This window comes from Diplodia seriata (assembly GCF_021436955.1).
Source record: "Diplodia seriata strain FDS-637 chromosome Unknown scaffold_6, whole genome shotgun sequence".
Classification (NCBI taxonomy): Eukaryota; Fungi; Ascomycota; class Dothideomycetes; order Botryosphaeriales; family Botryosphaeriaceae; genus Diplodia; species Diplodia seriata.
In genome coordinates, this window is record NW_027117313.1 from 2,604,535 (window position 1) to 2,627,071 (window position 22,537).

Consider the following 22,537-nt stretch of genomic DNA (forward strand, 5'->3'; position numbering starts at 1 on the left):
GTCGGGGTCGTCGTCGGCACGGTTCCCACCGCCACCGCTGCGCCGGCCACGGCGCGAGGTGGATGAGAGGAGGGTTTGGTTGAACCAGGCTTCCAGCTCTTGAGGCACATGGAGAGCCTCGTCTTCCCTATAACTCATTGCTTGTCTGGGCCGGAAAAAAGTTTTCGGAGTCCTTCTTTTCTACTCTTGCAACCGAGTCTTCTCCCGAAAAATGGAATGGTGCTCGGCCCTTCTGCGATGACAACTCCGCTGGATCTTAGGGGAATGATTCTTGGGGCGCTGTTGGCTTTGTTGCGGGACGGCTACAGCGCAGACAGATGGCTCGTTGTGTGGTAACAGCCAAACGCGATAGTAAGATCCGTGCAGGAAGACAACGAGTTAGGACTTCGTTGCCAGAAACCAAAGGAAGAAGTTGGGTATGAAGGATGCAGAAGCAAGAGGCGCGACGGTGATCAAGTCGTGGTCTCGTGTAACGACCATCACGCGGGGTGGGCGGGGTTGTGGCTGGGGGCCAAGGCGAGGCGAGGCAAGCAAGGAAGAGGCCGGTAATGATCCTTGTCGATAGCGAGAGCGGATGCCCTCAGCCTGACGAGCGGAATATTCAAAGCGTATATGAAAATGTGCTTCGAAATAACGACTATACGTCTATATCAGCATACTTTATTATATGCTGTTCGTTCTCCATACAAAACTTGGTTTTATGTTCCTGGCGTTCATGCTCAGCTGTACCACATTCAACACGAAGGCTTCCACGGTTCGAATCACCATTCCCCGTTATTCAATCATTGTCTTAACCCACAAATCTCTATCATAGAACGAATGAAAAGGCCAGATCAGGGCCGGTGTGCTCATGAATCATCAGGCATATGCCTATCATCAAGTAGAAGAAAGGAAGTCATAGAAGAAGAAAAAGTCTACACCCCTCAAGCACATGGCTCTGGTAAAGTGAAGAGAAATAAAGCAGAAAAAGGCCTTCCCATCGCTAATTGTTTCATCCGAGCGCCATGATGCCTCTAGAAAGAACCTCGGCGGACACTCGCGCCACCGCCAACGTGCCTGTGGAAATGCTGGCTTCTCTTCCTGTTCTTGACGCTCGTTCCGTCCTTCACGAAGATGCTTAAGGCGCCCTTCCCACCGCAAACCTCTCCTGCAGCACCTTTGCACTCCATATCGCACTTGGCAGCATCAAGCACTTCGCTCTGGGTAAGCTCGTTACCGCAGAAACACTGCTCACCGTACTCGGTCCCAGCAATGCTGAAGCCTTGCTCGTCGCAATACTTTGCACAGCCAGACGACGTAATGGGTTCGCCCCAGTAGGCGAGCACCTTCCCGGACAGAGAGCGCGAAGAAACAGCATCGCTATGGCAGCCTGAGCTGGCCCAACCGTTGGGGAGGGTGACATTGTCGTTGGACGCAGAGGTGGCAGCAGCCGACGCCGTGGGTGCAGCATCATACGCAGTATAGTATGAAGTAACAGTGACGTAGGCGACGTTTCCGTTGCTGTCAGTGGTCGAGACGGCTTCTTCAGTGACGACCGGTGTCACAGCAAGGGATGTCTTCGAAGAGGAGGGTTGCGCGGAGTTAGCGGTTGCGATGGGAGCGTCTTCGCCTGAAGCAGCCTTCGACGATGAGCTATCGGCAACAGAAGTGGAGGCCGAGTTAGAAGTGTCGATGCTTGCAGTGTTGTCGCAGTTGGTCTTCATGACAGCCTTCTCCGGACCATATTGGAGCGGGTTGCAGCCAGGCAGAGCATCCAGCCAACCTTCGACATCTTCCTTGACAATGCTCTCTTGCGAGCAGTTCTTGCGGGTATCTTCCTGGCCGTCTTTCTTCCAGGTGTCGAAGCAGTTCTCCAGCGGCTCACCAGACTCTCCGATGTTGCACTCTTTCATCTGCTTTTCCAAGACGCCCTTCTCCCAGCCATTCAGGAAGTCAGCGTGGAACCCGTAGCCGGTAGGATCTCCATTCGAAACCACCCACGGCTGATCGTTCATCTCATAGAGGCCGTCAAAGGGCTCGGTATCGAACCAGAACTCGATGAAGATGTGGGGGAAGATATGAGGGTGGGTTGTAGGGCATGCGCCACTGTCGGGAGCACCGTTGCCCTCGGCGTCGGTCTTGGGGTAAGACATGTGGGCATGCGGGTCATCGGCGTTGAAGTCTTCACCGTTCCAGCAGTAGGGGAAGCGGACGGAGCCGGCAAAGCCGTTGGGGCACGAGGTGAAGTTGCCGGGAAAGCCGCTAGACTTGACGTCAGGACCATGGCAGAACCACTCGATGGAGTCCTGCAGCTGCTTGGTGGAGGCCGGGGCGCGCAGGTTGGTGTCACCGGCGATCATCTTGAAGCCCTCGGGGAACTCCTCGATGAGGTCAAAGTTCTCGGCGCCAGTGTCCGGGTCAGCGGCGCGGTTGCTAGGGAGAACAGGTCAGTGTCTAGTTGTGGCGGGGAGCGGAGGAGACTTACAAGTAGTACAGCACACGATGGTGCTCCTTGACGCGAGTGAAGGTCTTGTTGGTGGGGTCCTGGAAGTACAGAGCAGGAGCCCAGTAGAGGCTGTGGTCAGGCTTGACGTAGACCTGGCTGCACGAGGCAGCCTGGGTGTCGGCATAGTCGGTGTTCGCAGAAACCACGTTGGCGCCGATGAAGGAATGGACGTGGGAAGCAAGACCGCCAGGGTTCAAAATGGGATCCAGCCGCTCGACGACGACGGGCGGCTCAACCCACTCCTGTCGGAAGTAGTGGCCATGGTAGTCGATGGCGCTCCAGTCAATGGCGCGGGCCACAGAGGTCAAGCCGGCGAGGGCGGCGGCAGAGGAGAGCTTGTCGGCGAGCATTTTGAAGCGGATGTGTGGATGTAGGCACGACAGAAGTGGGGTGGCGAGAAGAATATGGGCACGAGAAGTGAAGAAGGGTGGCAGGTCTGAAGGAGTGACGGGTAAAGGAGTGGCCGAGTCACAGACTCGTGGGGATGGGCAATGAGCGTAATGAGCCTGCCAGGGCCAGAAAAGATATGAACAATGAGTGAGGCGGGTGAAGTGGGTGAGAGTGAGAAAACTCAGATCAAGATATAGCCATATCGATGTGATAACAAGGGATCTCGAGCGTTCCTTCAGCATACATTAGCGGCGCAGTGTGGCTTTCGAAGGCCGGGCCATTGTTCTGGCGGAAGCGCGGAGATGGCGACGGAGAGCAGAGGATCGGCTTCCGGTAGGTGAGGTGGATTTTTTTGGGTGGGGGGTGAGGCCAATGGCAGCGCTTGCGAGCGGCGAGGCGGCGTCCCCATTCGCTAGCCAAGCCCCCGATTGGGAAGGAAGGCTGCCGGCCCCCAGTTGGTGGCTTGCGTCTGCCTTTTAGCAATGTTTCAGCCCCTCTGCTTCTTCACTGTCTTTCCTGTTCCTGGCAGCCTGCGGCCCGCCCCCCAGGCACCCGCCGTCTGCTCCTCATCCTCCTAATGATCCTCCTAATACCTAATGCAATATGCCAGCAGGTATTGCCGCGCCGTGTAGCCAGCGACTTCCCGCGCGCTTCCCGTCACATTCTCGCACGGACAGAGGCCAACGGCTGGCAGCGCGCGCCCGTCGGTCGGTCTGGCCGGGCGCGTACGGCACGCGAGGCCCAACACGGGTTCCAGGCGCTACAGCGTGCAGCGTGCAGCCCACGCATCCGCAGCTGCAGCCGTCATTTCCAGACATGCAGGTGTTGGCAGTGCAGCCGCCTCGAGGACGAACGTTTCGAATCGTGCTAGCCAAATGTCCAGGGGAGACGTGGGTCGATAGATAACAGGATCACGGCTAGCAATCAGACTTCGCGTGTGACAGCCCAAATGCCATGTGGCGTAAGCGCGGATGGAAATGTGATGTATTTGCTATGTAAGCATCAAGAAGCAACTCTCCTACGTGGGTAGTTGGAGCAAATGGCCAGACGTGAACATCAGTCTTCTGGACTCTAGCAAATGTGAGTTTTGAAGCTTGAATTTCGCATCCAGACAGGGCTGATTGCTTACACAAAACCCATGTACATACATAGCGCAACCCTCGTGTGCATCGCTCACCTGCATAGCTACCTGCTGGCTCCTTGATGCCTCAAGGTGTGTGAGAAGATTGAAGACTTCGTATCCCTCTCATGATACCATGAGGGTCATTCTGCAGGAAACAGATCCTGCACACTCGAAAACGTTTTAGTTTCAGTAGGCGTCTTTGGTGATTGCCAAAAAGATCTAGAATTACATCAGTCTTTTTCACGGTGAAAGGAACGACGGGTAATCTTGTGGCGTCGGCGTTGCGCACGGACGCACCGCAACGCGTCAAGCTCTCTCGGCGATCAGCGGGCGCCAGAGCTGCAACAACATTTCCAACCATGCTACCCGAGGAAGTGTTGCTTACCACTCTGAGTGAGCAATTTCCATGTCGTGAGCTGCAGGTCCGCCAGCTTGCAGCTCTCTACAACGTCCGTCTCCACCCCCAATGCCCCACGCGCCGAAAACTAACACCTCCAACAGCCACCACTTCCCAGCCCTTCCACCCTTGTCGTCCACGGTCTCGATGCTACCGGCAAGAGCTCGATAGTCCGCGGCGTCCTCGACACCCGCCAAATCCCCTACGCCATCATCAACTCCCGCGAGTGCATCACCGGCCGGCACCTCCTCGAGCGCACCCTCGCCGCCTGCCTCGACGCCGTCGACGAGGCCGACCCGGACACAACCCTCGACCGCGCACCCTACGCACGATGCGAGAACCTGAGCGCGCTCTTCGTCCAGCTGCAGCAGCTGCTCGAAGGCCTGGACCGCTTCGTCCTCGTCTTCGACGGCGTCGACAAGCAGCGCGAGGCCCCACCGACCCTCCTCCCCGCCCTCGCGCGGCTGAGCGAGCAAATCCCCACGCTCAGCACCATCCTGATCCTCTCCGCGCCCCCGCGGCCGCGGCTGCTGCACACCGCCAGCACGCCGAGCGTGCACTTCCCGTCGTACACGCGCGACGAAGCCGTCCTCATCCTCGCGCGGCGCGGGCCGCCGTCGACCATCTTCCTCGTGCCGTCGAGCCCGTCCAAGGGCTACACGGACGACCTGGCGGCGGAAGATGATGCGTGGGTGTGGACGCGCTTCCTGGGGGTGGTGTGGGACGCGCTGGCGAAGAGCGCGGCGCGCGACGTGGTCGGCTTCGGCGCGCTGGCGGACAAGCTGTGGGATGCGTTCGTCGGGCCCATCCGCGACGGCGCGTTCGGGACGCGGGATTTCTCGCGGCTGCTGGTGCACCGGCGGGCGCTGTTCCAGAGCGAGGCCGCGCTGGTGGACAGGGTGGTGGTGGCGGCGCCGCAGGAGGCGGACGAGAGCGTGTCGAAGACGAAGGGTAAGGAAAACAGAACAGCACAACACTACACCACACACTGCCATATCCCGCAAACAACCTCCCCTTTCGCTGAACATCGAGCTAACGTCGGCACCACCAACAGTCACCCACGACCTCCCCTACTTCTCCAAATACCTCCTCTGCGCCGCCTACCTCGCCTCGTACAACCCCGCGCGGCAAGACGGCGTCTACTTCATGAAAGCCAGCGCGGCCAAGCGGCGCAAAAAGGGCGGCGGCACCGCCGCCACGCCCAACCGCCGCAATGCCGGCAGCCAGCACCGCAAGATCTCGCGCCACCTGCTCACGCCCTCGGCCTTCCCGCTCGACCGCCTGCTTGCAATCTTCCGCGCCGTGCTGCCGCCGCAGGACGCGCCGCCCGCGTCGGCGGATGTGTATACGGCGGTGGCGACGCTGAATTCGCTGCGGCTGCTGCTGCGGAGCGGCGCCGCCGGCGCGGATGCGTTGGATGGGAGTGCCAAGTGGCGGGTCAATTACGGGTGGGAGTATGTGCGGGATTTGGGGAGGAGTGTGGGGCTGGAGATGGGGGAGTATTTGGCGGGCGTGGTGGATGCGTAGTTGGAGAGGTGTGAGAGTGCCTGTTTGTTTCGTGGGGGAAGAGAAAAAGATACCCAGAAGTAAAAGCGAGATGGGAGGTTTGGTCTGTGTACAGTTTATTGTGTTGTTCTAATTTCTCTATGATGCAACTGAAGCGTCCACCACGGAGTATGCAGGCTTGATAGAAAGCAGCTTGATTAGAAGTTGCACCACTTAACAGCTTTCGAACGAGGAGGCGGCTCGCACGTGTGCTCACCGCATACACGCAGCTGCAACAGCCACTACTCCCCCCCGATTCTGCCTCAGGCACTCCCCCGTATTCTACTTCCGCCCGCCCGCCCTTCTGTTTACTCCGGAGGAAACAGCCGGAAAAATTTTTTCAGTCTGCCGCCTGGGGGAAGAACCAAGGTCTGCAAATATTGCCCTAGTGAAGACTGGTCCGGGTAGGTGGTCCCTGAAATGGACATGGGCGACCCAGTACCCGGGGGACCCAGCACCCAGGCACCCGGCTGCAGGACGTGCGTACGTAGTCGAAAGTGAAAGCGCGAAGACGGGTCTCATATCCGTAGCGGACGGGTACCAGAGGTAGCGTTGCAAGCTACGGGGATAGCAGATACTTTTGTAAGCGTGTGTTGCTGGATGGTTCTGCCGGCGGCGCAGCAGTGTGCATGGCGTCATCAGTGTGTATTGTGCGTGGAAACTCGCAGACGTGAGGGTGGAGATGCAGGGAAAGCTTGAGACTTGCCTGAGGGAGTAATTTTGATTCTGTGGAAAGCATAGTTGGAGGCTCTGCTGGTGTACAACAGAATCGTCGTACTCTGCTCACAGATACCTAGAAGGATGGAGCTTCATTTCCCATGCTATGGCCCAAAATGCGAACGAACAGCTCATCTACAGCATTCGATAGGTGGCCTTGGGATACTGAGCACTCGTTGTTCGGGGGACCCAGGTCACGCAGCCTTAGGGGTCCAGAGCGAATCGGGAAAGGTGAACGATGTGGCTGTTGTCATGCATCGAGGACAAGCCGCTGGAAGGTCTCAGCGGCGTTGGAAGACACTCAAGCTTCGGTATGATTAGACAATCAAAGCGACCGACACTTCAACTTCAAACGCAGTGCCGTGCATTAGTGCGGTTTCTACGACGACGTTCGCCGTGGTGTTGAAGCTGAGTAACCCGCGGAACAGCCGCATGCGCGCCTCGGGGGAGGAGCCACCAAGCCAGCCAGCTGAACTGGCTGTCTGCTCGTCGTATACATAAATAGCAGCACGCACAGCCGCAGCGGGAGTGTCGAAATAAAGTTGGGCAGGGATGGTGGTTGTGTGCCAGGATTCCTCGCGCCCGTCCGCGCGGCGGCAGGAAGAGTCGCGCGTTTCATCGCTTAGTCACGCTCCAACGTGTCCAGATTGAAGCTCCCATCGCTCGCCCGCGGAGCAGCTCGTACACCTCCGCCGAAACCGCGAATCCACTCCATACCCCCATTTCTCTCCTGTTCCAGCGAAGCTGCCGGTGTTGCCCAAGATGAACATCTTCCGGTTGCTGGGTACGTGCAAACACCGCCGCGGCGCCCCCCGCCCTCCCAAGCTCAACAAACCTCCGTCCGGGCAGAGCAGGAGAGTAGCAAAGGGAAGAACGCAAATGCTGACGGCCATGGTGTCGCGCAGGGGACTTGTCCCACCTGATATCCATCCTGATTCTGCTTCACAAGATGAAGACGACCAACGTGCGTACCCACCTCACCCATGCGCCGCGCCCGCCCCGTCCACCCGAAGCTCGAGTCCTCCAGGCCGAATGCGCGCGCGCGACACTCGGGAGAGAGAGAGCGCGGAGAATAGAGCGGAGGGGCAGAGAACAAAAGAGCTGACCAAGGCATTGAACACGTCCAGAGCGCAAACGGCATCTCGTTCAAGTCGCAATTCCTGTACCTGATGGTGTACGTGACGCGCTACATGGACCTGCTGTGGACCTTCTACGACCCGTCGGCGCTGTACAACACCATCTTCAAGATCATCTTCATCTCGTCGTCGGCCTACACCGTCTACCTCATGCTCAACGACTTCCGCCCCACGCACGACCCCAACCTCGACACGTTCAAGGTCCAGTACCTGCTCGGCGCCAGCGCCGCCCTGGCCATCCTGTTCCCCTACAAGTACACTCCGACTGAGATCCTGTGGGCCTTTTCCATCTGGCTCGAGTCGGTCGCCATCCTGCCGCAGCTCTTCATGCTGCAGCGTACGGGCGAGGCCGAGACCATCACGACGCACTACCTCTTCGCGCTCGGCGCCTACCGCGCCCTGTACATCCCCAACTGGCTGTACCGCTGGTTCGCCGAGGGCTACTACGACCCCATCGCCCAGCTCGCCGGCATCATCCAGACCATCCTGTACTCGGACTTCTTCTGGATCTACTACACCAAGTGAGTGAAATAGCCTGGCCGGCGGAGTACCTGTTGAGGGAGAGTTGTCGTTGCTGACGTATCTGTGTGCAGGGTTCTTCAGGGAAAGAAGTTCAACCTTCCCGTGTAAACTGCCCTTTTTCTCTTCCAAAATTTCATCTGCGCCAGAGGAGAGGAGAGGAGCGAGCAAAAAGCTGCATGTTGGAATGCAGAAAAGGCTCGAAGGGGGGAAAAAGAAAAAGACGGACAACGGTTGGGAAATTTGTACGATGGAAGTTGCACATTTCCGGGAAGTAAGGAGAGAGAGAGATGAGACTGAGTCTTGACTTCGCCATGATTCCCCCTCTCAGCGCGCGCTGCTACCTTGCCGCTTCTTCAAGACCGTTTTTGTGTTCTGAGACGACGGGTTTCCAGCTCTCTCTGTTGGGAGCTTGTCCCGTCTGTGCTACGAGTTTACGGGGCGCGGTTTGCCGCCTGTGCGAAAATACTGCGCGGGCACCGTAGGGACATGGACCGCATTTTTTTTCGCCATTTGGCCAGTTTTGTACTTTTACCTTTTTGAGCATGGCAATGGAAACAAAACTTAAGAAGAAGAAACTCACGCCCCGCATGCGTTTTTGTTGCTCAAGCACCTTGCATGTCTTTGGGCCGGGCACTTGGTGGCGATTGATGGCATTCCTATATTGACGGAGCTGGAGGCAAAGATAGAATGGGAGCAACCAGGACCTGGCTGGAAGTAAACACATAGAGAAATGCAAAAGCTTGCATTTATCAGAACTTTGACCTATTTAATCTCTTACCCCCAAGGCACGCAGTTTTGGCCGCTCAAAGCGGAGCAGCCTTGGGGGCCTTCGTTGCGCAAAAGACGAAATGAACAACGCCGACAGAAGAAGCTGGCCACACGAAAAAGAACAACATGCGAGACGACCTGAGATGACGTGTCCCCTAGAACTTGCGAACAGAGACGGAGAACAGGTTGAAACGCAAGACCGCGAAGGAGAGCTCGGGAACATCCGCCTCAGCGACCATCTACCCCCCATCCGACCAATCAGCGTGAAGGGCGGGAAGGACAACGACGAGAGATCAACAGGTCGACCGTCCGTCCTCCCTCCCATCCGCCATCATCTCTCGACGGAAACCCCGACAGGCGAAACCCGATCAACTACATACTGCTGTGCTGCCAACGACCCGTCCGAACATCCGTCCCCATCGCACCTTTCCCCGCCCCGCTCTCCGCCCCGCCCCGCCCCTCCCGCGCCAGATTAGGTAGCTTTCCCCTTTGACACAACCGGACAGCACGCGGTGTTGGTGTGGTGTGGTGTGCCTACCCCGCACGCGCCAGAATTTTTGTTGTTCTCCTCTGAGGGAGTCTGTGTGGGGTTTGGCGTCAGGAACGCGCCCGCATGCCACCGTGTCCTGACAGGGATGTGGCGTTCCCCCCTCCCCGGGAAAAGTTTATGCAGACGTCGACGCACGCTTCTGGTGTTGGCCGACAGCGTTTTTCGACGCGTAAGGCTTGCGATGCGGCCGCTCGCGACGGTGGGGGTTTTTCTGCTGCGCTTGGGCTGGGCGGGGCGGGAGGGAGGTTTGAGGTGGGGCGCGCTGGGGCGGCGTGAGGGAGAAGTGTTTTTGTGATGGTGGTGGTGGTGAGGGTGGTGGTGGTTGGTGGTGTCGCGTTCGCACCTTCCCGGGGTTTTTGCTCGTACGTGCTGCTGCTTCGATTTGGCCTTTTCGTCGCGGTGCCGGTTTTGTCGATGCATGGCGGCGCGGTGTCCGTCTGCTATGGCGAGGTGCTTCCATCTTGGCTGTTAATTTGTCGTGGTGGCTCGGGGAGCTCCACGCGGGATCGTCTCCTGCCTCGTACGGCGGCGGCGCCTTCTCGTCCATGTTGCCATCTCGACGCTCGCGGCCTCTTGGATCTTTCCGCTGCCCGGACGCTGGACGCTTCATCTCATGCCGGACACGGTGGTCGTCGTTGTAGCTGCAGAGCTCTGCCGAACTGGCGATGCGTGCCTGCCGGCTCCAGACGGTCAGGTGAGGGAGGCAGACGCCGTTGTAGTATCAGGACTGCAACTGCACTTCACTGTCACATTCAGGAGTCACGAGTGCATTCGGCCAGCTTGGCCATTCGTCATGGTCCCCTTAGGCGGCAATCACGACGGGCATTGATGTGGTGCTTAGTGACCGGGGAGCCGCACTCGCCCGACCCCTCGCCGCCGCTGCTCGAATATTCTGCCAAGGTGATTACGATTGATTCATCACCTAAGACCTCGTCACTCTACCGCTGCTTGATACGCTGCGTCGAACAGCGGCACGCCGCACTCGCTGCGTCAAATTACCTATCTCCGAACAACGGCACGCCGCACGGACGAGCCCTCTATACGCACCGACGGGACCTAAGCCGCACCTACCTAGCCAGCGGCACGCCTCAATCCACCCGCTCCACAACGGGGAATCATCTCTGCAGCGAATTGGGTCCAGTGAGCCTACGATGCAGCCGCTCAAGCAGTTGCATGCCTGCCTATCCGACTTTCCCCTCCGCAATCGCAGCGAATTTGACCATTTGCTGCCGTGGAGGCCGCACACTTGTGCATTGCCACCTGCAAGTCAGATGGGCTGGGTCCATGAGCCAGGTTCCTGGATTGAAGCTGTGAAAACAATACGTTGCTCCAAACCTAGTACCGGTCCAACTCATGTGTGGCGAGATGTTGCCTGCTCTCCATCGAATCCGTGGTAGCCCAAGATGAATCCCCAGATGAGAGGCTCTCTTGCCTCTTAGTAGCTATAGCGGCCTCCATGAATGTCGACAGTGGGTTCATCTACCGGCGGTGCGGGGATGTGATGCTGCTGTTCAGGGTTTTCTGAACGAGCTATGCCGCCATATCCAACAGGCATCGGAGCTTTTACGTGGCTATAAGATGCAGTTGCGTGAATTCATTCGTCATCTTCCTTCCTGGTGCACTTGTGCCAGTCTGGAGCCCATCCAAAGGTACCTCCTCGACCAGTGGTCTTTCTACATTGGGCTGGCTACAAGAGTAACACTGGTAAAGTGAGCTCATGCTGGGTATATCGCCATTGCCGTGCTGGCTCAGAGTAACACTGGTAGAGCAAGCCCGTGCAGGGCAGGCGCCATTGCCGTGGTGGCTCAGAGTTCTCTTCTCTTAAGAGAAGAGATCTCCCACTTCCCATTTTTTCCAGCAAACACACATCGACTCGACTTATCGACATTTCGATATCTCGACTTTCCAACTTCTCCAATCAACATCCCAAACACTTCTCTCTCTCCCCTCTCTTTCAACCGCCATCAACAATGGCTCCATCTAGCACTGAGACTCCGGCTCAGGCCAACGCTCGCTTCACCACCATCTTCCAACAGCATGGTGGCCCCAACAAGCACAAGCACGTCCCGTCGCGTGCAACGCTTCAGCGCTGGCAGGCCGGCAGCTACGCCGGCTCCATGGAGAAGCACTGGGCGAGCATCCACCTCGAGTTCGCCAACAACGGCGCCTTCTTCAAGGCCACGCGCAAGAACGACTGCGCCGTCACCGTCAAGGGCAAGGGCGACACGAGGGTGCAGAAGACGAAGAAGGCTCGCCCGGCCATGCAGATCTTCGCCTTGGAGGACTGGGGCGCCCGCATCCTCGCCGCCCACGTCGACGCGGCCGGCAACCACCGGGGCCGCGACTCGACGTATCGCTGGGCCCGCGACCCGGTGCATGGCCTCAACCCCGACGAGGCGCCCGCCGGCCACGCGTTTGTGAAGGCCCCGCCGAAGGAGGCCATCATCCAGTTTTTGAAGGGCTGCGCTGGGTGCAGCTGCGGCAAGTCCAAGTCTGCCGGCGCCCCCTCCACCACCACCACCACCACCCCTGCCCCTGCCCCTGCCCTTGACGGCACTCCTGCTCCCGCTCCCGCTCCCGCCCCCGCCGCTGGTCTCTCCTTCTCCTCCCCCTCCTCCTCCTCCCTCCCCCACCAATTCTCCTCGGGCCCCAGCCCCTTCTCCTCCTTCTCCTCCTCCTCCCCCCAGGCCCTCGCTCCTCCCGCCGCTCCTCCCGCCGCTCACTGGGCCCCCGGCACCATCGACCCGGCCCTGCTGAGCCCGGAGCTTGACTTCGCCACCGCCACGGTCTCCGCTGAGGAGGCCATGGCCACCCTCCAAGCCGGCATGCTGCACCAGTTTGGCATGCAGCCAGAGGTGCAGCAGGAGCAGCAGCCGGAGCAGGAGGAGCAGCAGTGGCAGGAGTGGCAGCAGGAGGTGGCGCCCTACTTGGGCCAGCCTGAGGAGGAGGACTTCGGCCTCGCCCTCGACCTCGCCCTGGCCGACACCACCACCACCACCAACAACAACAACAACAACATCATCAACAACAACAACAACAACACCGCCGCCGCCACCACCATTCCCCAGGACGGACTGTACCTGGGCCAGCCTGAGGAGGACTTCGCCTTCTCTCTCGCCTTCCCCGACACCACCACCACCACCACCACCACCACTCCCCAGGACGCAATGTACCTGGATCAGCCCGCGGAAGAGGACCCCGCCTCCTTCGACCCTTTCCTCTTCCAGGCATTTGCTGATGAGGCATCCGCCCTTCTCGGCGGAGAGGAGCCGGAGCAGCAGCAGCAGGAGTCGGAGCAGCCGCAGCAGGAGGCTACGGACTTGGGGAACGCGACTGAGTTTTTCGACTTCGACAGCTATTGTCAGGAGTAAGGTGTTGTGGTTGGAAGCGCAGATGAGGAGGCTTTTTCGTGTTTGTTTCTCTTCTTGTTGATTTTGTTTGATATACCCCTTGTTTTTGTTTTCGAGCGACGCGAATGATACCCCAGCGGATGAGGATACCCTCCGCACTTGAGATACCCATGGGTTTGGAATCACTGTTGGCGGCTTGGTTTTGCTTTGGATATGGGTTTGCGTCCGGCGTTCAAGTGTGGGAAATTTGTTTAGCTAGTAATTTAGGACCGCCCTGTGCTCCGCCGCCGTTACCGGCTGGCGCATGAACAACCTAACGGTTGGCGGAGCAAGTAAGGTTGGGTCACACTCTCTACAACATTCTGATCCCGTGCAACGTGACTACTGATGCTCTGCAGTGATGCCTGTTCATGTGGTGTTGAACCCGATCTGGCGCCCAGCCTCACCCTTCCACCCTCCCCTCACTCACTCCCTCCCCACCTTCTCCTCCTCATCCCCCCTCGGCTCCCTCTCCACCGTCGCCTCCACCCTCTCCGTCATCAACTCCCCCACGCCCCTCAAACACGCCACACACACCAACGCCACGACGACAAACGGCACCGTGCTCGCCCACGCAACGCGATACGCCCTCGCCCACACCCACCTGCCCTCCGCGACGACTTTCTCCAACGCCTCCACACTCACCGCCTCACCCAGCACCTCCCTCAACGCCTCCACACTCACCGCGCCCTCCCCCTCCGCCATCGCCTCCACCACCCTCCTCACCACCCCCTCATCCAACCCCACCTCCCTCGCCCTCCCCGCAACCGCCCCATCATACTCCGCCCCCACCCTCCCCGCGACCACCGCATCCAACACCGCCGACCCCACCGCGCCCCCCACCGCCCTCGCCGAAAACGCCAACCCGGTAGCCGTCGAAAGGTACCGATGCGGCGCAGCCCACTGCACCACGGCAACCAGCAGCGTCAACGGCGCCGCCTGGCCCACCGCACACACGACATTCAAGCCTTTCTGCACCTCCCTCCACCCCGGCTCCACCCTCGCGTACGCGGCCGCCAACGCGAGGAAGGCGGCGAAGGCGAGGACGAGGGGCGAGCGGACGTCGCGGTAACGCGTGGCGTACCAGGTCACGGGGATGCTGAAGAGGAAGACGGGGAGGAGGTAGTAGAGTTGGTGGCGGGTGGCGATGGTCCAGGGGGACGCGGTGGGCGCCCAGCCCAGGTGCAGGATCAGTTGGGGCGTGAGGGACGTTACGGCGGAGTAGAAGAGGTAGCCTTCGATGCTGAAGGCGGTGAGGGCGAGGGCGAAGTTCGGGCCCGGGCGGAAGAGGGCGTGGGCGCAGAGGCCGTCGGGGCGGGAGAGGGTTTCTGTTTGGGGGGGTGGGTGGGTCAGTTGGGGTGGTGGGGGTGGATGGGGGGGAGGGAGGGGGAGGCGCACCGTAGAGGCAGAAGGTGATGAGGAGGACGCAGCCGATGACGAGGGGCCCGACGACGTGGGCGTCGGACCATGGGTAGGTGCCCGCGGCCCAGTCGAGCGCGAGGAGGATGGTGGTGGAGCTGCCGATGAAGAGGACGGAGCCGATGGGGTCGCAGGCCCAGATGTACTCGGTCAGCTTCATGCGGGGGAAGTCGGAGTGCCGCGGCGGCCAGTAGAAGAGGAGGAAGCCGAGGGCGGACGTCAGGTGGAAGGCGCCTTGGGTCCAGAAGATGTAGCGCCAGCCGCTGGCGCTCATGTTGCTGTACGCTCCTGCGCTGAGCTGGCCGATTCTGGTTGGTTTTGTGCAAGTTAGAGCAGCTCGGATAGTAGTTCAGGCGTTCCTGTGTAGAGTGGTGTCATAATGGATACTTACATTCCTGCAGACGCGCCTCCCAAGAAGGCAATTCCGTTTGCTACCGCACGGTACTTCAAGGGAAGAATCTCGGAAGGAATCGACTGCACAATGGCGATGGTCGACAGTGTAACTCCAACCAGAATACTACCACCGATCAACATGTTCATTGATGTAGCCTTTGCGCAGACCACAGACCCGACGAAGGCTATGAGTGGTGGAATCGAAGCGAGGTATTTGCGGTCCAAGATATCGGACAGGCGGCCAACAATCGGAGACAGAGCCGCTTGCATAAGTAGGGGGCCCTGGCAGTGGTTGGTTAGCATTCTATATCACTTACATCTGGGAAGCAAGGGCCGAAAACTACCTGGATTATCCAACCAGATAGGGAGGAGTCTTCAAAATCCATGGCTATGAAGGCGACCACAGAGGCGGCTGCTACAGTGGTGTACACTTGGGCCATGATGCTGATGGTTGTCAATGGATGCTCACGGTATCGTTCAGGTCATCCTCACGTGAACGATGAGAGAAACACCACCAGCCAGGTCCTCCATCCCAGGTCAAGAGGCGACGCGTCTTCAGCGGCCTCCTCTTGGATAGTCTTCACATGTGCTTCAGGGCGAGTGGGCGAGTTGTCTGTCTGCTTGTTCAGAGACTCGATGTGCACGGCCTCGGCCTTATCTATCGTTTCCATGAGGGGTGGATATGGGGTTTCCGGCCCGGGTGGTTCGCGCGAATGAGATAAGGGGAATCGAAATGATACTTTCCAGATGGATAGAACGCAGACCAGCTTTATATCATGTACATGGGGTGCCGAGAGGCTAGCTGTCGGGGGCTTGAACGATTTATAAGGGATGACAAGCTCCAATGGAATACGGAAGCTACCCCACAGTGACAGGTCGAGGACAGGGGTCGTCGGCTGCGCTGGTGCTTCCCCAGGTCTTTTACCCCGCCAAAGAGCTAGACCGGCCGGGGAGGCGACTGACTCGTTGCAAATCATTTACTGTTACTGGGAAAGTGCGGCTGCGGTAAGGGAGGAGACATGCAGTGCCATTCTTTCGGCAATTGAGAGGTGGAAATGCCGGTCGGACACCTGAAGGCATTCTCCGCCAATTCAAGGGTACGCAAGGGCAAACATTTGGTAGTATCTGTAGACAGGAACAAGAGTGCTAAAATCGAACAATTGGAGACGAAGTGGTCAAATGAGTTGAAGGTGCATACCAGCTGTTGGTGTTTGCAGCCGGTTTGCTGCCGTAACGTACTGTCCCCTGAAATCGATGCGTCAACAGATTGCAAGCTCAAGATTTGCTCCAGTGGTGCATGGCGGACCACTTGATGACTGTGGTGAGGCTGGAGCGGTGGTCGCGGTGCAGTCGCGCGAGTCGCGTCTCCACCGACGCAGATCGCGGCCACCAAATCGGAGACAGCCCGGCCGAATTTTTGCTGTAGGGCTGAAAGACACACCACGACCCCACCAACCTTGCCCGCACTCTCCTTTCCCTTCCAGCAATATGTCATGAGCACAAACCAAAGCGCCGGCGGTCACCCTCACGACCAGGTCGTGGAGGACCTCGGCATCACCCCTCTCAAAGGTCACCTTGTGCCGCTGAAGACGAAAGGTGAAATCCGCGCGAGCAACGAGCTGAGTACGTCATTCTACAAATCGCAACCTCACGAACCTCCACCGCTAACAACAAGCAGTCGACGTCCACGTCGTCGAGCTCCCCGCCCGCTCCGCCAATGCCGTCCTCAGCATCCTCCGCAGCGCCCTGCCCGCCGACACCGCCTCCTCCATCGACATCCAACACCTCCGCCGCGTAATCAAGCCGTCCTTCCTGCCCGCACCGGCCCTCGCCCTCGTCTCGCCCACCCGCGCAGCCGCCCCTCCCTCCTTCGGCGAGACGCGCTTCCTCCTCGTCTGCCCCACGACGCAAATCGCCGCCTCCGACCTCTCCGCCCTGCTATCCGCCCACCCGCCCTTCAAGCCCGACACCACCACCACCACCACCACCACCTCCGAACCCACCGCCGACGAACCCGCACCAACACCAACCCCGACCTCCTTCCCCCTCACCATCCACACCCTCCCCGTCCCCGCCCTCGCCCCCACGTCCGCCCCACTCGCCGCCGCCTGGACCGCGACCTACTGGCCCATCGCCTACAAGCACACCAACCCGTTCGGCCCGCACCCGTCGCTGGTCGCGCGCGCCGCCGCCGAGGTGGCGCCGCGCGCCGGGGCCTGGCTGGCGCTGGCGGAGCGGGCCGCGCGGGCGGCCGTCGCCGAGGCGGTGGCGATGACGGACGTGCCGGTGGGCGCGGCGGTGGTGGAGAGGCGGCTGGATGGGAATGGACGGGCTGTGCAGGAGGGGAGGGCTGTGGCGGTGGCGGGGGATGGGAGGGGGTGTGGGATGGCTGGTGACGGGGGAGCGGAGGGGTGTGGGGGGATGGCCGGGCCGGGGAATGTCATGGCGCATGCGGTGATGAGGGCGATTGGGATGGTGGCGATGAAGCGGGTGAGGATGGAGGAGGCGGCCGCGGCCGCGGGCGAGAAGGGGTCTGAGGAGGCTGAGGGTGAGGGCAGAGAGAAGCCTTCACGCGCCTGCTGCGATCCCGTCGAGTCGGTCTTTGCGGTCCAGCCGCGTACCGACGTCGAGCGGGCGCTGTTCGAGCGCGACGACAACCTCTCGCCGAACGGCTATCTTTGCGTCGATCTGGAGATTTACCTCACGCACGAGCCGTGCGTCATGTGTTCGATGGCCATCTTGCACTCGCGCTTCAACAGGGTCGTTTTCGCGCGCCGCATGCCCGGCTCGGGCGGCATGACGGCGGATGAGCGGGGCGTGGGCCACGGCTTGTTCTGGCGGCCGACGGAGTTGAATTGGAAGTTTTTGTGTTGGGAGTTTGTGGAGGATGATGCTGAGGATGACGAGCGGGACAAACTCGTCGTCGATGATGGTATCAATGCTTGAAAAAAGAAACTCCCCGTGAAAGAGAATTCCTTGGATATCACCACAATCATGTAAATACTGCACAGAACAAAGAAAAGCACGCGAATGAACTGAAAAATTTTCACATCAAACGAATCGCTAATGAAGAAACGTATCATGCTCCCGGTCATCTTGGCAGAGTTACTGAATCACTCATTATGGGCTGCACAGAGTAAACTCTCAAATAATGCCTATTACCTATTACTGGGTATCTCCGCGAGCTACCTCTCCGTAACTTCCCTCCTGTCAAATCTCTTTCGACTGCACCAAGCTCACGTCACCCACCTCGAACATGGTACATACATACATGAAGAAGCTACTCAAAGCCTACGAGCTGCAGCTACACTGCATCGCCCTGTTATACTTGGGCGGATCCGCACAGAACCGCTCCTCATCCTTCTCGTCCAACCCCCACTTCTCCTCGAAGGGGTTCAGAGACATGTTCATGACCGTCTTCAGGACGTCACGCTCCTTCTTGTGCTCGACGCGGTCGATGAGCTCGTCGAGAACCCAGCCCTTGGGAACGAACTGCAGTCACGTTAGACAGGACAATCTGCGGTGGGGGAAGCGGAGTCGCGGACTTACCTTTGGATTCACGCTCTTCATGGCGGCGCTGCGTTCCTCGTCCTCGCCCTCGCCCCAGTCCTCAAGCACGCGCTTCTGCCAGCTCTCCAGCCACTTGGCGAGGCGGTGGCGGGCCGCGTCCTCGCCGCCGGCGACGCCGTCGTCGTGGAAGAAGCGAGAAGCAACACGCTCGCGCTGCTCGCCCGTGTCGAGGTCGGCGGCGCGCACGTCGGCGAGGCGGCGGAAGCACTGGTTGAAGTCGAGCTCGTGGGCCTCCATGAGGTCGAGCCACTCGGAGAAGAGGTCGTCGAAGTCGTTGGGCGCCTGCGTGCGCAGCCCGAGGCGGGCCGTCATCAGCCGCTTGTACTCGGCGAGGAAGACGGCCTTGTACTCGTCGCCGGCCTGGTCGATGGCGCGCTCGGCGCGCTCGACGAGCTCGGGCGCCCAGTGCTCGCGCACGCCCTGCTCGACGAACTCGGGCTCGTCGCAGCGCGCGCCGGCGCCGAGCAGCTCGCCGAGGGCTTCGCCCAGGCGGACGAGGTTCCACCACACGATGGTGGGCTGGTTGCGGTAGCTGTAGCGCAGCATGTGGTCGTCGTGGTTGGGCGTGTAGCTGGGGTCGAAGTTGTCCATGAAGGCGAAGGGCCCGTAGTCCATGCTGAGGCCGAGGATGGACGTGTTGTCCGTGTTGAGGACGCCGTTCATGAAGCCGTATGCTTGCCATGCCGCTACGGTCAGGGCGTTGCGCCGGGCGATCTCGCGGTAGAGGCGGACGAAGCGGTTCTCGGCGTCCTTGCCTTCGCCCTCGATGGCGTCTTTGGCTACGTCCCGCGTTACGGTGGTTCGGTCTTCGGACGGGTTCTGGAGCTTGGCCGGGAGGTTCTGCCAGCCGCCGTAGACGTGCTCCGCGGTGTACTCGGCCAGCTGACGCAGGAGCTTCCGGTCGTTGCGGGCGCGGAGCAGGTCAAAGGTACCCAGCCGGATCCAGCTTTGGGCGAAGCGGGCGACGATGGCGCCGGGTTCCATGCGCTCGCGGAGAACCTTCGCCCGAGGGCAGAGGACGAGAGACAGGGCGCGGGTGGTCGGGATCTTCAGGGCATTGAGGTACTCGGAGACGACGAACTCGCGGATACTCGAACGCAGCACGGCCTTGCCATCGGCGAACCGCGAGTAGGGCGTCTTGCCTGCGCCCTTGAGCTGCAGCTCGTACCGCACGCCGGTGCCGGGATTCGTCGTCTCGAACAACGAGATGGCGCGGCCGTCGCCCAGCTGGCCGGCCCACTGCCCGAACTGGAAGCCGCCGTAGCACTGCGCCCACGGGTAGATGCCTTCGGACGTGTTCTCGTCCCACGATATGATCTCGTTGCCGGCGAGGACGTGGGCGAACTCTTCCTCCTTCTCCGCATCCGGCGCCAGCGCTAGGTCCCGCATCGCCGCGTCGCTGACAGCGAGCAGCTCCGGCGCCAGCGTCGGCTCCGGCCGCACGTATGTGTATAGCGCGCCTTTGACCATGCGCGGCCCGAGGGTCTCGCGCGGCGCATTGTGCGAGTCTTTGGGCGTCTCGAAGGCCGGGTCGGAAGGGAGGTTGGAGGTGAAGACGTTCGACTTGGGGAGGTCGCGGAGGCTTTTGAAGGTTTGCGAATTGCTCGATGCGCTGTTGGCGCCGTTGCTTATGTGGTTCGCCATCTGCGCGAGTCGCGGGCGTGCTGCTTGGGGGCGGGCGCGGAGCGCGCGGGAGAGCATATACGGCGTAGGAAGGCCTGGTGGCGAAGGTGCGGGGGGCTTGTGGAGGGTCGAGCTGTCGGAGCGTGTTTCAAGGCGGATGCGTGCAGTAGATACGGTTCAGCCGACATGGAGGGATGAAAGGATACAAATTCGCCATTGGTGTTTGCCATACGCTGCGTCATCAACACGTTCGAGGCGGCGAGTCGAAGCTACCTATTGCCGCGGCCACTAATCCCGGCTGGGGGATTTCTCAGCGCGGGGAAGTGCATCGGCCCGCAGCTGTTGCGAACATAATACCACTCCATAGGGCTGATTTGATGGACTAAGGCCATGTTAGTTTATTGTTGAGTCGAAAGGAGCCTCTTGATCTCTACGACCGCTCAACTTATCTAGAAAGACAGCACTCCGCGTTATGGAAGCTGCCCGAAAAATTCGGCAATGTTTTCCGGCCGTTATCTGATGTCGTCATGAGCAAGGCGGTGAGCGAGCCGGGTTGCGGCAGAACTGCGATTGGCTTTGATCCGCGCCATCACCGAGACCGGACCTTCCATCTCCAACTTCGCTCCTTCTTGCTGTGGGGATTGCGGGAGATGGTTGCACTCGTGCGCTGATCCGCTCGCGCTCACAGTAGTGTTCTTCCTCCACCACCTCACTTCACCCCAGAGCAGTTTCATTCTCCTTCGAGACCAGTAGACGCAACATGGATCCTCCTGACCTTCCGGGGTTCTACTACGGTTAGACTCGGCCATTTCCACGCCTCTTGTCTTTGTATTGATCATAACAGGACTTCAGATCGCGAGCGAAAGCGATACTTCAAGATTCAACCTGGCCACAAGCTTCCCACTGGCGCCAAATATTCTACAGATGCGGTGAAACGCGAGCAAGCCGAAACCAATGTAGGTGATTTCTATTGCATACATTTCCAGATCAGCATCCTAACAGAACGCAGAAACGGAAACGTGAAGAGGAGCACGAGGCTCGAGTTCGGACGCAGACCGTCAAACGCTCCATTGTCTTGCCACATGCAGGCGCATGGAACCTCAAGCTCGAAGCTTACGGCCTGAGAGCCGATCCAAGTGCTCATGCAAAAGCCTTGGCAAGTGGCTTCGAAGCGAGCACCTTTGTGGACCCAAGGGTGCAGTGGGCTGCTGAAACTTCTCGCAATATTGCCGTGCGGTGTTTCGACTACGATGCAGACACAAGAACACTGATCACCGGAGTCGAGGATCAGCACAATATGCTGCTGAGCACCTTCGTTGATCCGAACCTCAGTTCCAGGCGGATCGTGCCGAAATGGCATCAACGAGACTTCCAAGTCATGACCTCCACAATCAGTTCCGTACATATCACGCCGCACCGCCGAGTCGTCGTCACTACACGAGGCTCGGGCTCTGCTGCAGAAATTCAGATATCGTCCCTTCGACAGCCGGAATCGGTCTTGGATCGCATGTACATGGACTCCACCATCACCTTGACGCCCTATGATCATACTACGATCTTCACGAGCGCCCCTAATCCCTTCCCGTCTGGCCCAGAAATCATAGCTGTAGGCACTTTGGGCTGTGGTAAGTACATGGCCCTTCTGTTCATACACCAGAGTGAAGCATGATGGTTGCCGGAGCTGACAGCAGTGAAGTTATTCGTTTACAAGAAGGATCGTCAGGCTGGAGTGGCACGTCCGCTTTTGAGAAAGGGTCTAAGAATCGACCCGACGCTGCTCTGTCCATGGAGTGGCTGACACCTCACTCTCTCTCGGTCGGCTTCCGGTCTGGAGATATCGTTCTCTACGACAGCAGAAGCGAGGGCTACAAGACAAGGTTAAAGCACCTATCTTCAGCAATCGGCATCAAGCGCGGAGAGCATGAGTCGCAACTGGTCGTTGCTGGTCTGAAAAGCACGCTGTGTTTGTACGACCTGCGCATGATAAAGGACCACAAAAGCACCAGGTACATCACTTTGGATTTGCTCCATAAGACATTAGGACTGACGCATCAAAGGCCTGTTTTCCGGTTCAAAGACTACGAGAATGCCTATACAGAGGCATCTGGGTTCGATGTTCATCAACAATCCGGACTTGTCGCTGCCTCGCAGGACAACGGGTACGTGCAGCTTTATTCGCTGAAAGACGGGTCTAAGATCAGGCGGCTGCGAGCACCCGGGCTGTACAATTCAGGATACGATCCGACAGCGCGGACCCGGGTCTCATGTCTGAGGTTTGTCGAGGAGGTCATCGGCGCCGATAGGGGAAGGACGAAGCTGCTGGGAAGCATCAACTCGCAGGTGGTGCAGTTCGCATAGCGCACAGGCAGGTATTGGGAGGCTAGACTAGCATACATAGCAACGGGCCAGGCGGTAAGCGCGCCGCGGGCTCCGACGGTCTAATTGGAAGATCTCATCTGTCGTGCGCCCGAAATGGGGAGCGGGAGGCGAGATTGGACACTCAGAGGTTA

General features: G+C 59.4%; 8 protein-coding genes across 8 annotated transcripts; 5 read left to right on the forward strand and 3 right to left on the reverse strand.

Moving 5' to 3' along the window:
• Nucleotides 1-1,013: 1,013 nt before the first annotated feature.
• Nucleotides 1,014-2,835, reverse strand: SLS55_006667 (uncharacterized protein; the record flags this gene model as incomplete). The annotated part of the gene is made up of 2 exons (XM_066778096.1): nucleotides 1,014-2,412; nucleotides 2,465-2,835. 2 exons carry the CDS (start codon nucleotides 2,833-2,835, stop codon nucleotides 1,014-1,016), a joined length of 1,770 nt encoding a protein of 589 aa, XP_066632191.1.
• Nucleotides 2,836-4,357: 1,522 nt separating this feature from the next.
• Nucleotides 4,358-5,922, forward strand: SLS55_006668 (uncharacterized protein; the record flags this gene model as incomplete). Its single annotated transcript, XM_066778097.1, has 3 exons — nucleotides 4,358-4,447; nucleotides 4,500-5,346; nucleotides 5,450-5,922. 3 exons carry the CDS (start codon nucleotides 4,358-4,360, stop codon nucleotides 5,920-5,922), a joined length of 1,410 nt encoding a protein of 469 aa, XP_066632192.1.
• A 1,497-nt stretch (nucleotides 5,923-7,419) lies between these two features.
• Nucleotides 7,420-8,318, forward strand: ERD2 (endoplasmic reticulum retention protein; the record flags this gene model as incomplete). Its single annotated transcript, XM_066778098.1, has 3 exons — nucleotides 7,420-7,441; nucleotides 7,563-7,621; nucleotides 7,785-8,318. 3 exons carry the CDS (start codon nucleotides 7,420-7,422, stop codon nucleotides 8,316-8,318), a joined length of 615 nt encoding a protein of 204 aa, XP_066632193.1.
• A 3,285-nt stretch (nucleotides 8,319-11,603) lies between these two features.
• Nucleotides 11,604-13,004, forward strand: SLS55_006670 (uncharacterized protein; the record flags this gene model as incomplete). Its single annotated transcript, XM_066778099.1, has 1 exon — nucleotides 11,604-13,004. The coding sequence occupies one exon, from the start codon at nucleotides 11,604-11,606 to the stop codon at nucleotides 13,002-13,004; it is 1,401 nt and encodes a 466-aa protein (XP_066632194.1).
• A 1,229-nt stretch (nucleotides 13,005-14,233) lies between these two features.
• SLS55_006671 (uncharacterized protein) lies at nucleotides 14,234-15,505 on the reverse strand (the record flags this gene model as incomplete). The annotated part of the gene is made up of 4 exons (XM_066778100.1): nucleotides 14,234-14,265; nucleotides 14,421-14,749; nucleotides 14,833-15,116; nucleotides 15,350-15,505. The coding sequence occupies 4 exons, from the start codon at nucleotides 15,503-15,505 to the stop codon at nucleotides 14,234-14,236; spliced, it is 801 nt and encodes a 266-aa protein (XP_066632195.1).
• Nucleotides 15,506-16,551: 1,046 nt separating this feature from the next.
• Nucleotides 16,552-17,780, forward strand: SLS55_006672 (uncharacterized protein; the record flags this gene model as incomplete). The annotated part of the gene is made up of 2 exons (XM_066778101.1): nucleotides 16,552-16,556; nucleotides 16,577-17,780. The coding sequence occupies 2 exons, from the start codon at nucleotides 16,552-16,554 to the stop codon at nucleotides 17,778-17,780; spliced, it is 1,209 nt and encodes a 402-aa protein (XP_066632196.1).
• Nucleotides 17,781-18,125: 345 nt separating this feature from the next.
• Nucleotides 18,126-20,048, reverse strand: SLS55_006673 (uncharacterized protein; the record flags this gene model as incomplete). The annotated part of the gene is made up of 2 exons (XM_066778102.1): nucleotides 18,126-18,326; nucleotides 18,384-20,048. 2 exons carry the CDS (start codon nucleotides 20,046-20,048, stop codon nucleotides 18,126-18,128), a joined length of 1,866 nt encoding a protein of 621 aa, XP_066632197.1.
• Nucleotides 20,049-20,787: 739 nt separating this feature from the next.
• SLS55_006674 (uncharacterized protein) lies at nucleotides 20,788-22,385 on the forward strand (the record flags this gene model as incomplete). The annotated part of the gene is made up of 5 exons (XM_066778103.1): nucleotides 20,788-20,821; nucleotides 20,880-20,983; nucleotides 21,037-21,652; nucleotides 21,724-22,033; nucleotides 22,085-22,385. The coding sequence occupies 5 exons, from the start codon at nucleotides 20,788-20,790 to the stop codon at nucleotides 22,383-22,385; spliced, it is 1,365 nt and encodes a 454-aa protein (XP_066632198.1).
• Nucleotides 22,386-22,537: the final 152 nt, after the last annotated feature.